General features: G+C 42.3%; 3 protein-coding genes across 4 annotated transcripts in view; 2 read left to right on the top strand and 1 right to left on the bottom strand.

Annotated features, from left to right (window-relative positions):
• nxn (nucleoredoxin) overlaps nt 1-7,319 on the top strand; it is a 21,931-nt gene extending 14,612 nt beyond the window's left edge. For both annotated transcript variants that reach the window (XM_025054937.1, XM_008309472.3), the window contains exons 2-8: nt 1,945-2,062; nt 3,899-4,032; nt 4,170-4,270; nt 4,500-4,606; nt 4,859-5,038; nt 5,387-5,511; nt 6,393-7,319. In XM_025054937.1, coding sequence (XP_024910705.1) covers nt 1,945-2,062; nt 3,899-4,032; nt 4,170-4,270; nt 4,500-4,606; nt 4,859-5,038; nt 5,387-5,511; nt 6,393-6,575 — 948 coding nt within the window. In that variant the 3' untranslated portion in view covers nt 6,576-7,319. The remainder of the gene's footprint in view (nt 1-1,944; nt 2,063-3,898; nt 4,033-4,169; nt 4,271-4,499; nt 4,607-4,858; nt 5,039-5,386; nt 5,512-6,392) is intronic.
• A 256-nt stretch (nt 7,320-7,575) lies between these two features.
• mrm3a (mitochondrial rRNA methyltransferase 3a) lies at nt 7,576-10,372 on the bottom strand. Its single transcript, XM_008309473.3, has 4 exons — nt 9,922-10,372; nt 9,122-9,366; nt 8,630-8,791; nt 7,576-8,538 (listed from the first exon to the last, which is right to left on the bottom strand). Exons 1-4 carry the CDS (start codon nt 10,314-10,316, stop codon nt 7,952-7,954), a joined length of 1,389 nt encoding a protein of 462 aa, XP_008307695.1. The 5' UTR covers nt 10,317-10,372; the 3' UTR covers nt 7,576-7,951.
• A 770-nt stretch (nt 10,373-11,142) lies between these two features.
• On the top strand, nt 11,143-14,244 carry glod4 (glyoxalase domain containing 4). The gene is made up of 9 exons (XM_008309474.3): nt 11,143-11,305; nt 11,411-11,460; nt 11,686-11,806; nt 11,903-12,047; nt 12,353-12,489; nt 12,574-12,660; nt 13,235-13,348; nt 13,428-13,514; nt 14,005-14,244. The coding sequence occupies exons 1-9, from the start codon at nt 11,213-11,215 to the stop codon at nt 14,068-14,070; spliced, it is 900 nt and encodes a 299-aa protein (XP_008307696.1). The 5' UTR covers nt 11,143-11,212; the 3' UTR covers nt 14,071-14,244.
• Nucleotides 14,245-14,447: the final 203 nt, after the last annotated feature.

The raw sequence follows: 14,447 nt of genomic DNA, 5'->3' as shown, positions 1-14,447 counted from the left end.
TATATATATATATATATATATATATAAATAAATAATACAATTTTTCTCTCTCCTGTATTGACCAAATGTTTCTGTCACTGTTTTTGTACCAAACAGTCTGTAGTACCGTTCCTCTGGTTTAGGAGTGTTACGTGGTCTGGCCTGGTTTTGTTTTGTTTGGTACTCAGTCAGATGGACAGATGGATAAAAACCTCCTTCCACGTTGACATGGTCAGGGAAGGATGGGAGTATAAAGAAGCCTGGTTACTGGTGTTACTATTTACCCTCCTCCTACCCCCACACCCCTGACAAAGAAAACATTTCTCCAGTCTGTCAGCAGGATCCACACACACTGAGTAGGATCAACACAAGGGTGTTTTTGACCCTCAGACCATCCGTAGCTGTTAGACTTCCACGAGTCACAAGGTCAGAGCAGGTACATCAGCTGTTACAGACACAAATGGTCAAGTTACTGTTGGAACTTTTGGTTCTACAGAGACAGGACCTACGACCACTGATTTGAGGACAGTTTAAACAGTGTTGATGTCTCAGTGTGGACGTCTCGGTGTGGACATCTCAGTGTTGATGTCTCAGTGTGGGCGTCTCAGTGTTGATGTCTCAGTGTGGGCGTCTCAGTGTTGATGTCTCAGTGTGGACGTCTCCGTGTTGATGTCTCAGTGTGGGCGTCTCAGTGTTGATGTCTCAGTGTGGACGGCTCAGTGTGGACATCTCAGTGTGGGCGTCTCAGTGTTGATGTCTCAGTGTGGACGACTCAGTGTGGACGTCTCGGTGTGGACATCTCAGTTTGGACGTCTCAGTGTGGACGGCTCAGTGTGGACATCTCAGTTTGGACGTCTCAGTGTGGTCGTCTCAGTGTTGATGTCTCAGTGTGGACGACTCAGTGTGGACGTCTCCGTGTTGATGTCTCAGTGTGGGCGTCTCAGTGTTGATGTCTCAGTGTGGACGTCTCGGTGTGGACATCTCAGTCTCAGTGTTGACATTTCAGAGACAGTTATCGCTGAGACGTCAACACTGTTCAAACATAAGTCAGTTCACAGGAGTACCATAAAAATGGTTCTTGACCCTGTGTTCTGTTGTCAAGAGTCCACTTCAAGGCTGCGGTCTCTCTCTCTCTCTTGTGATCATGATCCTGAGCTGCTGGGTGACCCCCACCCTCACCCACAGCACCGGACACCACCGGACTGCCGACACACCAGGGCTGAAGGGCTCAGTGAAAACAGATCTGAGAGCAGAGCTGGGCTCTGAGTCCAGACTGGAGTGGGCTGTTGAGTGAGGTCGTTTGTTCTGCTCTGCTTCTCTCAGCAGGGTGACGTCTCCACTGCAGTACAGACGGCACCATCTGGACCTGACACCCACTGACTGAGACTCAAATGTGCTGCGCAGCCATCAGGTTCAGGACCTTGAGTGTTTCCTGAAATGCCTAATTTAAATACCTAAAATAAGTGCAGCTCACACAGACAACCACCAGAGCTGCTGTTGTGAATGGATCCTGACAGTCAGCCTGTCAGCTGGGAAGACCAGGCTCCTCCTCCAACCAGTGATGTCTGGTTACATTTTCCTGTTCTTGCAGACTGATCTAAAAAACCCCACTGAGACCTGATCTGTTCTCCTTCTGGACCCTAATCCAGATCCAAGTCTAACCAGAGACCCCAGAGTGGGGCTGATTCAGTTGGATTTGTCTGATCTGCTCAGTGAGCTTCTGTCCAGACAGCTACAAGATTCTGGACTCTTCTTTCTTTACAGGTTAAAGAAGATTTTATTGATCCGTCTGGGTTTGTATCAGCAGAGTGGTCAGAAACATGACAGAATAAAAAAACAACAGGATCTCTGTGACGACAGCGGAACAGTCCATGCATCTGTCCTTCATTTGTTTTAATCATCAACTCTCAACCCTCCCTTTCACCCTCCCCCCCTCCCCCCCATGCCCCTCCCCAACATGTGCAGATGAAACTGTGGAACAAGTATAAGATCACCAGTATTCCATCCCTGGTGTTTGTGGACGCAGCGTCTGGAAAGGTGGTCTGTCGGAACGGTCTGCTGGTAGTCAGAGATGACCCCAAAGGTAAGACCACGCCCTTGTTTACTTTCTACACCCCCAGGGCTACACTTCATTGCACTTGTCCCTCCTTTTTACATCTTGAAACCCCCAGTCAGTTTCAGGGACATGCTCCATGTCCTGTTACAATCATCATTTCCTCAGATATTGGATCAGATAACTGAATAAACAAGTAACAGGTTCATGTTAGAGGCTGTAGAGAGCAGTGGTTTTGGAGTCATCTGAATACTCAGCAGCAGGATTCAAACACAGCCTCATTCAATAGTTCTGATTTGACTTCAGCCTCCAACACCTGCAGCTCCACCTTAAGACAAACAGCAGCCTAAGGAGAAGGAATTTCCCCTGAAGCAACATCAACATAAATGAATAACAACCTGTAATAATAACCCAGTGATAGACTGTAATAACAGGTTAGTCTTCATACATACACACATCCTGCTAATAGTTTTTTGCCTGTGGAAAATCATCAGTCAAGTTGTTGCTTTGAGGTAGTGACACACCATTTGCTGATATACTGTATATACATGTGTACAGTATATGTATACATATATCTGTGTGTGTTTATACATATACAGTATATATACACAGAAATATATATAGATTATATACATATATGTGTATATATGTACTGTACATATGTGTGTGTGTGTGTATAGTAAATATAACATAAAATAATAAAACATATAAAGTGTACACAAAAAACACACAGTTGTGCAGTAACTATTATCCACTAAGCTGGTTAATAATGAGTGGGGGAAACTCTGTGCTTCCATTCTGTCCACATCTGCCCTCAGACCACAGTAGTGGCAGCAGCCAGAGGAGACAGAGTCCAGGCAGGACTGGAGAAAACCATCATGAAAACCTCAAGTAGAGACAGAGGATTCAGACTGAGAAACACAACAGTCTTTTTCATTTGCTGTATTTCCATTTTTCACTTTCTGTCTGAAGAATGAGTGGAGGTGCAGTGGGGCAGAGTGGAGGTGGCTTTATTCTCGTGAATAACACAGTGTGAGGTCGGTTCCTTCTGTGAGTCAGCGGTGACACTGGTGCAGTGCTCTTTTGTTGAACTGACTGTTAAAGTGCACTCCATGGCTAAGGCTCCAGGCTGTTCCACTATCACTCAAGTCCAAGTCCTTTCATAAACGCTGAAAGGCAGAGGCAGCGGAGGCTGTCCTCCACCCTCCAAGTGTTTATGGGTGGAGGACAAGTATGGCTGTTTTATCTTTTCTGCTGAGCCTGTGTTTACAGTCCTGCACTGAGCCACAGCAGAGCGTTCACACAGACCTGATTCAAGAAAATTCAGCGTTTAAACGGAGCTGCTTTCACACCATTCTTTTATTGTGTGGTGTTGAGCAGAGGTGAGAGGTTACAGAGAGGCGGGGCTGACTGGCTTGAAAGGTTACGTAGCTAACCTGCAGTGCCAGAGTTTTCACAACCTCAAAACTCCGGATTCGTCTAAACACAAGTCTGAAACGGCACTATAGGTCTAGGATGTGTACCGTAGTCGTACTGTCACTGTGTAAACACCACTTGAGCCACAGCACCACACTGAGCCCAGTCACTAGAGGAGAACATCACACCTGTAGGTGTGTGTTCTTAGTTTCATAAGTGGTGTAGACGTTTGAAGCCCATGAACGACAGGGTTGTTGATCAAACACCTGCTCTGCTGCTGCCATGTGTCATAGACGATTACAGGCACAGGAGAAATGCTGTTGTGTGTAGCAGTATATAAAAAGACCTACTGTTGCAGCATAGCACAGTACCACAGTACACCATCAGTACCTGTACAGGTCCAGGTGATCGACTGTTGTCTTTATTATCCACTCTCCCTCTCTCCTCCAGGTCTGGAGTTTCCATGGGGGCCGAAGCCGTTTGCAGAGGTGGTGACTGGGCCCCTGCTCAGGAACAACAGACAGACCACAGACAGCAGCTCCCTGGAGGGACACTACGTGGGGGTGTACTTCTCAGCTCACTGGGTGAGTGAAGAACGGAGATGGACCCTAGTTCATGCTTCTGTACTTTCTGTTTGTGCAAAGAAGCAGAGTGAGCAGAAGGGGGCGCTGCATATTATATCATAATATATATATTGACTGTCTGTCATTGTCTCTGTCAGTGTCCTCCGTGTCGCAGTTTGACCAGGGTCTTGGTGGAATCATATCGAACTGTGAAAGAGTCGGGACAGAAATTTGAGATTGTATTTGTCAGCGCTGACAGGTGATGACAGGCACTGATTCAGAACTGCACTTCTTTAATGACTCACTCACACACACATACACAAATATACACACACATCACCGACAACAATAACTCACAACGTTGTTGCACTCCTCTTTTTATCAATTTGATTCTTAGTCTACCTTTTTTGCAGTACTGTAATAGCCCATCAGAGGGCTCCACCTCACACTTGTAATCCCGATGGTCTTACTGTTTTCCTGCCCTGCAGGTCGGAGGACTCTTTTAAACAGTACTTCAGTGAGATGCCGTGGTTGGCTGTTCCATATTCAGATGAAGCCCGCAGATCACGACTCAACAGACTCTACGGAATACAAGGTGTGTCGCTGGCTCCGCCTCTTCCTGTTTTCATTAACAGTGAATCAAATTGTTGCCCTTGGGTGTTTTGTTAAACCGGTCTTCTAATGTTCAACCTCATCAGCACGGTTCTACCTTCTCTCTAGTAGCACATGGCTGAAACATGCTAACAGGCTAAATGCTGCTAAGTGTCTGCAGCAGCTCCTCTCTTCCTGCTCTACTTTCTGCTCCACCTTTTCCTACTGCTCCTCACCCCCTCCTGCTTTTTTCCAGGCATCCCCACACTGATCCTCTTGGACACGGAGGGTCATGTGATCACGCGGCAGGGCCGGGTTGAGGTTCTGAACGACCCGGAGTGTCACCACTTTCCCTGGCATCCCCGACCAGTTATGGAGCTCAGCGAGTCCAACGCTGTGCAGCTGCACGAGGGGCCCTGTCTCGTCCTGTTTGTGGGTGAGTGGAGGGGTGAGGCACTGGGATTTGACGTCCAAGTCTCCAGTGTTATCTCTGTGTCTGAAGGTTATCCTTCATCCAGGTCAGCCTGTGATGCAGAACCTGGATGAAGGAGAACCCTGTCTCATAGTTTAGATTTCTGTTCACCTTCATCCTGACGTCCATCAGTTATGAATACACATCGAGCTCAAAGCTCTATGGCATAACAGAGGCTTCATCTACAGTTTGGTTTATTATTTTCAAAAATAAATTAGAGAAAATTATTGATTTTAGCTGAGACCAAAGTCTATAAACAAAAAAGAGATTTTAGCTCACATCTTATCATTGTCTCCACACTGATTGGTTCAGATGCTGAGGAGGAGGGAGAACTGGAACCAGCCAAGGAGCTGATTCGACCAATTGCAGAAAAGCTCTTGGCAAAATACAAAGCCAAAGAGGAGGAGACGCCGCTGCTCTTCTTTGTGGCTGGAGAGGTGAGATATTGTTTTAGTGATGATGTCTTTTGGATCACCGTGACCCAGGTGACCTTGTCTGGGCTGATGACAACTGACCTGAGCCTGAGGAGAAAATGTGTTTTGCAACATTTTCCAGGTCTCAAAATTTAAACTATGTTTTCATTATATCCATTAAAGCAGTGGTTCCCAAACTAAGGTAAGTGTGCACTTGGTTGCAATTGGGCTCCATCAATTGGTACATGGAAGAATCGTCGTTCGATACAGTGTTTTTGTCTGATAAATAGTAATAAATTCTCCTCTTTATTCACTGATCTTATCTGACCAGTGTAAGAGTTTGATGTTGTATTTAATGTTGCTCAGACGGCTGGAACTGAGAGAACAGTCTGTTGGTGGTACTATTTGTATTGGAGTGTTTTTTTTAACTAAATTAGATTCAAAGTTGGATTTGATTTGAAGAAACTGTCTCTGCGGGATCAGAGATCAGTTTCACAACACTAAATATAATGCAGCTGAGAAGACCCAAAGATTCTGGATTTCATCTGGAGTCACCAGCAGCAACTCTCACTTTCTGGCTTTATTATCACTAGCCACGGCGCCCCCTGCAGTCTATTTTCCAAATTGTTCTCCTGAGTGTGTATGAAAATCCACAAAATAAAGAAAATAGGACTGAATTTTAAATACAAATCATCTGACTGATTAGCCTTAACTGGAAGAATAGCTATACAAAATACAATGGTAAATTATAATTAGCCTATAATGTACTAAAGAGATCAAAGAAGGGAAATAACCAGTAGAGTTTAGTCCAAATATTAGCCCAGGCAGTTAGCCCTCATATAGCCAAAGTAGTTCAATGTAAGCCTAAACTGTTAGCTAATTGTTTATATTTTTCCTTTCTGCAGGATGACATGAGCGACTCTCTGAGAGATTACACCAACCTGCCAGAGGCAGCGCCACTGCTCACCATTCTGGACATGTCGGCTCGTGCCAAGTACGTGCGCGATGTGGAGGAGATCACGCCGGCCGTGGTGGAGCAGTTTGTTGGTGACTTCCTAGGTGAGAAGCTCAAACCAGAGCCCATCTGACCTGGACACCTCCCCACCCCCAGCTCTCCAAAAGAAAATGAAAGAAAAAAAAGACTTGCCAATATTCTGGGATTCGCTGTCATTGCACCCTGTAGCTCCGCCCTCTGTGAGCAGCCAATCAGAGGGGTCCCTTACCTTTACTGACTTCTTTTTTTACACCCCACCCCTCTCTCTCTGGTGCCTTGCATTGACTTTAGTCCCTACAGTAATATATAAATGAAGAGTTTCTTTCTGGCCTCGAGAAATGTATTTGTATTTTTTTCACACAGTAGTATTTCTAAAGATAAGTAGAAAAACAGAATTTAGAGAATTTACCAAACGGACCTGCTAGTCAACACGTCATTCACCATTTCATTCACCCTGTTGTTCACCATGTGCTTCACCCCGTCGTTCACCTTGTCATTCACCACATCATTCACGTTTAAGTAAGAGGATTCGAAAACACATGGTTTCCTGTCACATGATAGTGGCGTTGTTTGACCTCTTCTCCAGTCAGCTGTTTCTGGATTGGGTTTGTTCCTCGTCGAGCGTCACCGTGAGGATTTCCAGGCACCGTCCTTTGATCAAAAGGTCATGTTTTACCTGAGGACACGCTCATATTGTGTGACAACGGGAAAATATGTTGAATGTAAAAAAATTCCTTTTATTCACTTCTGTCTGACACATTTACTGAAAAAAGGAAAATCACTAAAGTTCTACTCCTGTCACTCTGTCAATAAAGTTTGTGCTTGGATGTTTAGAAGAGTGGAGATGTCTGGCAGTGTTGACTTCTGTACACTCACACATTTACACAGTGGGCGTCAGCAGTAAGCATGGCTTCAAGGAAAATGTCAAGAAAAATAAGATTAGAACCAAATCCAAGAATGAGCTGGAAATAAGACAAAAAGTTGTTTGTCCCATCATGAAACAATGTGGTTAGCAAAATTACAACAACGACAAAAAGAATGACCTATGAAGAGTGTACGTACAGTAGAGTACAACACAGGGCTATAGGTTTAGGTGAGTTCTATGTATAAGTATTTATTTTGTAAACATAAACATAAAAAACAGACATTTAATTTGATACCACAGCAGAAATGTTTGGTGACACAGCCTCAGTTCTTCATATTCCACTGTTCTACTTTGTCTGCTGTCGTTCACAGACGTTCTAGTCAGAAGAAACTAGAAGAGAGTCTTCAGAGAACCCACAGTATTATTTATGTTGACAGATCAATCAGCTGTGGGTCTGCCCATGTGCCCATGCATTTGGTGCTTTTTACTTACAGCAACAAAAGACACACCAGCATGAAGTTTGACCAGGACTTTTATGATCTACTGAAGACAGATGTTTTACAGAGAAATGGACAACAGGAGTTTCACTCACACTGAGAAGAACCTCATGAAGACTGGACCCCAGCTCTGCTCGTCCGTTTCTTCACAGATGTTTGAGTGTCACTGAGCAGCTGTTTCCTGCCTTCAAACAGGAGGATGCTGGCAGCCATGGCTGAGTTCAAGCTGTCCACGTCAGGCGCCACAGGGATATAGAGCCGTCGCCCATCCGTCTGCTCAGCCAACTCCACCGACTCCAGACTGAGGCCGTGAGTCTCACCCCCCACCACCAGTGCTGTGGGTTTCTGGGCCCAGTTCTCGTAGTAGAGTTTTGGTGCCACCCTGGGCAAGGAGAGTCCCTGCACTTCATCTTCTGACTCTGACTCTGAGTCAGACGCTGATTGGTCATCGTTTCTGTAACTCCGCCTGGTGCTCACCCAGCCGTAGTCTCCTGCTTTAGCTGATTTGTGCGACGTGTTAATGTCAGTTTCAGGGGGTGTGTCTCTGCTGCAGCTGTTGTCGGCCACGTGCACAGTCACATGTTCAGGGAGATGTTCTCTAATGTTCTGCCAGTCCACATTTGTGTAGACAGGAAGTCGGAAATGAGCTCCCATGGCTGCACGGAGAACTTTAGGCTCCCAGGCATCGACACAACCTGTATGTAAAAATGACACAGATGTAATGTCTCTGCACACCATAAATATGTAGATGATTTTTTCTCTTGGGATAGACACTTCCTGTCTTACCTTTGGTGAGCAGGACACGGTGGCATCCAGCTGCAGCAGCACATCTCAGCATGGTACCCAGGTTCCCTGGGTCCCTGATGTTGTCACATATGAGTGTCAGTGGCACCGAGTGAGGAGCACCAGAGAACTTTAACCTGGAGGGTTGTGGACGGGAAAATATGGCTGTGGAGAAAAAGAATAGTCATTAGTGGGTCCACATGAGATCCATAGAAGGAGATGGGGGCCTAAAAGTACAGAAACACTGCAGCAGGTCAGAGGATGTCAGCTGAGGGGGCGGTCTTCAAATGTGTTCAAATGAGGTTTTTGTAATTAGGACATCACACATACACACACACCTATATGGTGAGTGAGGACAGCCCTCACAGCAGACGTTAACATGTTTGAAAATATATATATATATATATATATCAAGTATTGCCATTCAGCAAAAGAATATTGAAATTATACTTATATTCAATACAGCCCAGTCCTAAAATGAAACCTACCACTCACCTATCACTCCTTGTGGAGCGACAACATCAGACCAGATCTTGATTTCCTCAAACTTCACTTTGACCAGTGTTGCTCTCTTCAGCTTGTCCAGGGGCAGTTCTCTCAGCCGATCTACCATACTGAAGAAAACCATCTGTGGGTTTGCACCGGCGTCCAGTGCGTCGCAGATCAAGCGTTGACCCTCCAACAGGATCTTACCCTGCTGTTCTCGGAATGTCCTGGAACGAGCGACGCTCACCAACCTCCTGAAGATACGAAAGAAGAAAGAGTAGCTGTGGTTGGACTGACTGGACCGACATGGGCTGCAACACTTGAACGACAGATATTTTTTGGTTCCAGTGGTAAAATATATTAGTAGCAAATTCAAAAGGCCTAAATGCAAGAAAATAAAGGCAACTTTTAAGTTTTAACAGCTGAAGCATTGATATTGTACATATTTTATTTGTCTGAAAAATATATTTGATTGAACTTCAGATCTTTCTAACGATTAACATTTCCAACATATTTGGTTGTATTAATAATTCTTTAACAGCATTAGATGAAATCCTTAAGTCAAGATGGTTGGATCTGATGGTTATGATTACCAAACAATTTTTAACGTTTTGTGAAGTAACAAAAAGTGTAACAAGTTTTTTATGGCATATTACTAACGTATGTTTTTAATGTCTGCATTGTCGGTTCAAGAAACATAAAACCTATTGGAATGCCTTTTAAAATTCTGACATATATATGTAACTGTTTATTTAATGTAATGTTTGCCGTCACATCGTGACGTAATAGATGGCGTCATAAGTACTTACGCCAGTCTCTTATCTCCAGGGGAAGCTTTCTCAAAGCAGAGTCCTTCAGGCCCATGGTTAGAACCAGAACTTAGGGCATATTTCACTGAGTTTTCTTGGGTTCTTTCCTTGGGGGCAGAGGTCTCTTCTCTCCAAGAACGTGTTTCTTTTTCAGCGGATGAAGATAAAACCTTAGGTTCCGCTCTCCTCTCCTTTGACTTCCGCTCAACCACAGACTTGGACTGGTTTCTGGTCGTTTCTGCTTCTTTTTCGGGAAACAGAACTCGAATCGGTTTTCTCCTGAGTGCCCGAACGGAACGTATCTGTTCCACACTGTAAACCACACAGTTCCGTCTTAGGAATACGTTTTTTGTTGTAAGAAGAAGACGAAACGCAGGACTCATGTGCACCGCCATGTTTCTTTTCTTTTCTTTTCTGACAGTTTTTGGTGGTCTTCACGCTTTCAAGGACATAGTGCTGCCACCTAGTGTAATTTGTCTTGTATATGACAGTCATTTTAGTTAGATCAAAACAAATAAACATGTTTCTTTAATTCAGTGTGGAATTGAGATTTTCCATGAACAAACAAATCTAGTCGTCAGTTAGTAAAATGTTTTCATGTGTGAACATCATAGTTTTGAACATCTTGGTTTTTTTTATTTTCATGTCATTTTTATTTTATATTCTTTTTTAAGTGAACCATTGACATTCAACATCTTTATTAATAATAATATAAACATTTACACGTTAATGGCGTTTTAATTCATATACAGTCAAACGTCAACACGCTCCTGGTCTTTGGACTCGTTATATAAAGTTCAAGTGAACTCTAACCTTTTGGATCAGTTCAATGTAATCCTACGCTACTTTGAGCTAGATTTCTACTGAAAGGTGTCCTTGTTTACCGAGTGCTGTTTTAACTCACTATATTGACTACTGACTATTTTAAACGAGTTTTTTTGAATGCACGTGGCAGGTGATGTACGGACGTCTTCATAGTATTTACAAATAAAAAAACATTGTTTATTGCTAACGGCACAATAAGCACTGGTTATGTTTCAGATCTAATCACCGTAGCCAGGTACACATTGGTTGTTGAGAAAAAAACGTGACACATTTGCTTCGCTCCTTTATTCTATACAAATGAACATATATATACATCGCATCTATAAAAATAAAAGCGGCATGCAACTGATAGTTAACTGTTAAAAAGACTAAGATAAACGTGTGTTAACGTCGACTACAGATAAGTCGTTCACACAGGACGTTTAATCGCTGGCTGCACAGTCGATCGTGAGCTCTGACAGGAGTAATGGCTGCTTTAAGACGAGCTCTGCATTTTGTTTTCAAAGTTGGAGACAGAAAGAAAACAGCAGTCTTTTACAGAGATGTACTGGGCATGACGGTTTGTGTTTTTACTGTTGTCAAATGTTAAACGTGTGGCCTTTTATTGATGTGAAATTATTTCAACTGATCTCCATTCACTTCTATTCATCTCTGAATATTTTAGGTGTTACGACATGAAGAGTTTGAAGAAGGCTGCAAGGCAACCTGTAATGGGTGCGGGATGGACTTCTTTTATATGCACTCACACTATAATACACTCACACAGCTGTTTTGGCAATCACATTATTACATTATTTTATTCGACTGTTATACATATACTGTTAATATAAATAAGCAGGTCGGATATTGTCTTTGTCCTGGGTTAATGTATCTGCCAACAGGTACAACAACACTGGTGTTCTCAATCTGAAAAACTGTCTTTGCCCTGGTTCTGCACAGACCTTATGATGGAAAATGGAGTAAGACCATGGTAGGATTTGGACCAGAGGAGGATCATTTTGTTGCAGAACTGACCTACAATTATGGGGTTGGAGAATATAACCTGGGTAATGACTTTCTGGTGAGTGAAATTTGTGATGATTCACTGATTTTCTTTTTCTTCATTACTGACACTATGGTGCTTGTGTGTACATGTATGTGTGTGTGTGTGTTTCAGGGCATGACTCTGCAGTCCAGTGCAGCTGTCAGTAATGCCAAACATCTGAACTGGCCTCTGACTCAGATCTCAGAGTCTCTGTACCTGGTTCAGGCTCCAGGAGGTTATCACTTCTACCTGTTGGATGAAGAGCAGCCTACTCACGGTAAGTGTCCCACTGTATACACACTGTATAATCTAATTTGATCTAATCTAATCTACATCTCTGTCACATCACAAATGCATTTAATTGTCTGCCAGTTGAAGGTTTAACTGTATATTGAACAATTCCAACAGAGAAGTTTATAGGTAAATAATTACCTGCTATAGCAGTCATTCAGATTTGTGTTTTAAGAAAAGTAATGTAGTTAAGTTTTTCTTTGCTGACTAGTATCTGTTTTTGCAGTACTTTGGTAAAAGAAAGGCTGTTGAATAGCTGTGCAGTGAACACTTGTCATGTCTGTGAACCAGATCCAGTGCAGAAAATCAGTCTCGGAGTGTCGGACCTCCAGAGGTCCATTCACTACTGGACAAATCTTCTGGGGATGAAAGTGATGGAGAGAGACGAGGAGAAGAAGACGGTGCTAATGGGATTCACACACACACAAGTCAGTCACCAATAGAGAAAGGGATGGTGTGTGTGAGTGTGTGTTGTACTGACTCCACATCTGTTTTACTATGTTTGTGTGCAGTGTAAGCTTGAGCTCCAGGATATTGGTGGGACTGTAGATCATGGGACAGCGTTTGGAAGGATTGCCTTCTCATGTCCACGAGAGCAGGTAAATGAAGAGAAGGAAGTGTCGTATCTGAATATGTCCTTCAGATCAGATTTGTTTCCCTAAAAGTAAAGAAGTCTTTCGGATTTTTGTAAGAAAAACAACAAGCAGTCATGAGAAAATAGATTAAATCCAGCCCTAAATATTTAAAATATAATAAGGCAAATGTTGCTAAAAGCAAAACATACACTAAACAAGCTACAATAAAACTATGTATAAATTCAGCCAAACTTTAACTAGAAAACCAAAAGTAATATAATCAATGTATAAATAGGCAATGGCCGGTTATATCCATCCATCCATCCATTTTCATCCGCTTATCCGTTACCGGGTCATGGGGGCTCGGGGATTCGGGTGGCGGTCTCCACGACGCTGGTTATAATTATATCAAAACAAAAAGGCAAAGTATAACATTACAACAGCTAAAAGATATAAGCTGCACAGGCAAGTAAGTCTGAGACTAAGTTTAGAATTAAGATGGAGCTTTAATTCAGTTTAAGTTTAAATGTGGAACATGAAAGATATAAACATTACAGATGACGTACTGTTTACTGTGACTGTCCTTCTCTTTTCTCAGCTTCCAGACATCCAGGCCTTGATGAATAAGGAGAAGCAGACGGTTCTGACTCCTCTGGTCAGTCTGGACACTCCGGGAAAAGCCACAGTAGAGGTGGTCATTTTGGCTGACCCTGTAAGAACTTGTTTTTTAATGTTTTTACAAAAATATAAAAAAGGTGCTATAGTATTATGAGTATTTTTCCTATTTTCAGGATGGTCACGAGATTTGTTTTGTGGGAGATGAGGCCTTTAGGCAGCTGTCCACCATAGACCCTAAAGGAAACCAACTCCTGGACAAGGTGTGTGTGTTGTTATTGACAATCACCAGCACTGCTGTAATAGTTTCTAATCCTTAAAGGTCATTTGAGATTTTTTGTATTTCATCGTTTAGTTGATGGGATTATTATTAAGTGTTCAGTCAACAATAATAATTAATTATAATTAATCATGATAAATAAGTATTCCTAAGCATGACAAAAATCTCTTTTATTATATATATATATATATATATATATTTCTTAAAGAGAATGATTCATAACAGCAGTAAGATGTCTGTATTTCAATGTTTTTTGTGGAATTATTAATATAGAAAATCAATCAAATTTACCATCAGAGTTGGTGGATTTTATTCTTTACTGTTGACAGTGTCATTAATAATAATAATAATAATAATAATAATAATACACTTTAAACTAACTCTTTGACACTATTGACACTAATGAGTAATTTGTCCAAATGTAATCAACTCTGTGTTCTTTCATTGTCGATTTCTAATTGTCTCTTTTTCAGGCGATGTCTGAGGATAAAAGTGATGAGTGGTTTGCCAAACACAGCAGACAAAAAGCTGCAGCCTGACAAAGATGTTGACCATCAACACTGCCCCTCTGATCACCTGTAGATGACAATGATGAAGATGCTGAACTTCACTGATAATCAAACATTTCATACACTGTAGAACCTACAGTGTCACAAACACATTCCTGGTGGTTGAAAATGAGTTGGCATTACTCTTAATAAAAAACTCATGTATTCTGTTTTTGCCTTGATTGATTGTATTTGTGTCATACAGGTTTAATTTTAAACTGTGTTTTTAACATCCATCTAAGAAGGTTTTAGCTATACTTTTAGCTTGTTTGGACAGTATTTTGCATTAGTATATTTAACCTAAACCACTAAAATATTTTAAATGAATACCCTTTCCTTGTTTTTCTTTTTCTGTATTCTATCAGCTA

Source organism: Cynoglossus semilaevis, chromosome 4 (assembly GCF_000523025.1).
Source record: "Cynoglossus semilaevis isolate Cse_v1.0 chromosome 4, Cse_v1.0, whole genome shotgun sequence".
Lineage (NCBI taxonomy): Eukaryota > Metazoa > Chordata > Actinopteri > Pleuronectiformes > Cynoglossidae > Cynoglossus > Cynoglossus semilaevis.
This window is presented reverse-complemented; position numbering and strand designations above follow the sequence as displayed.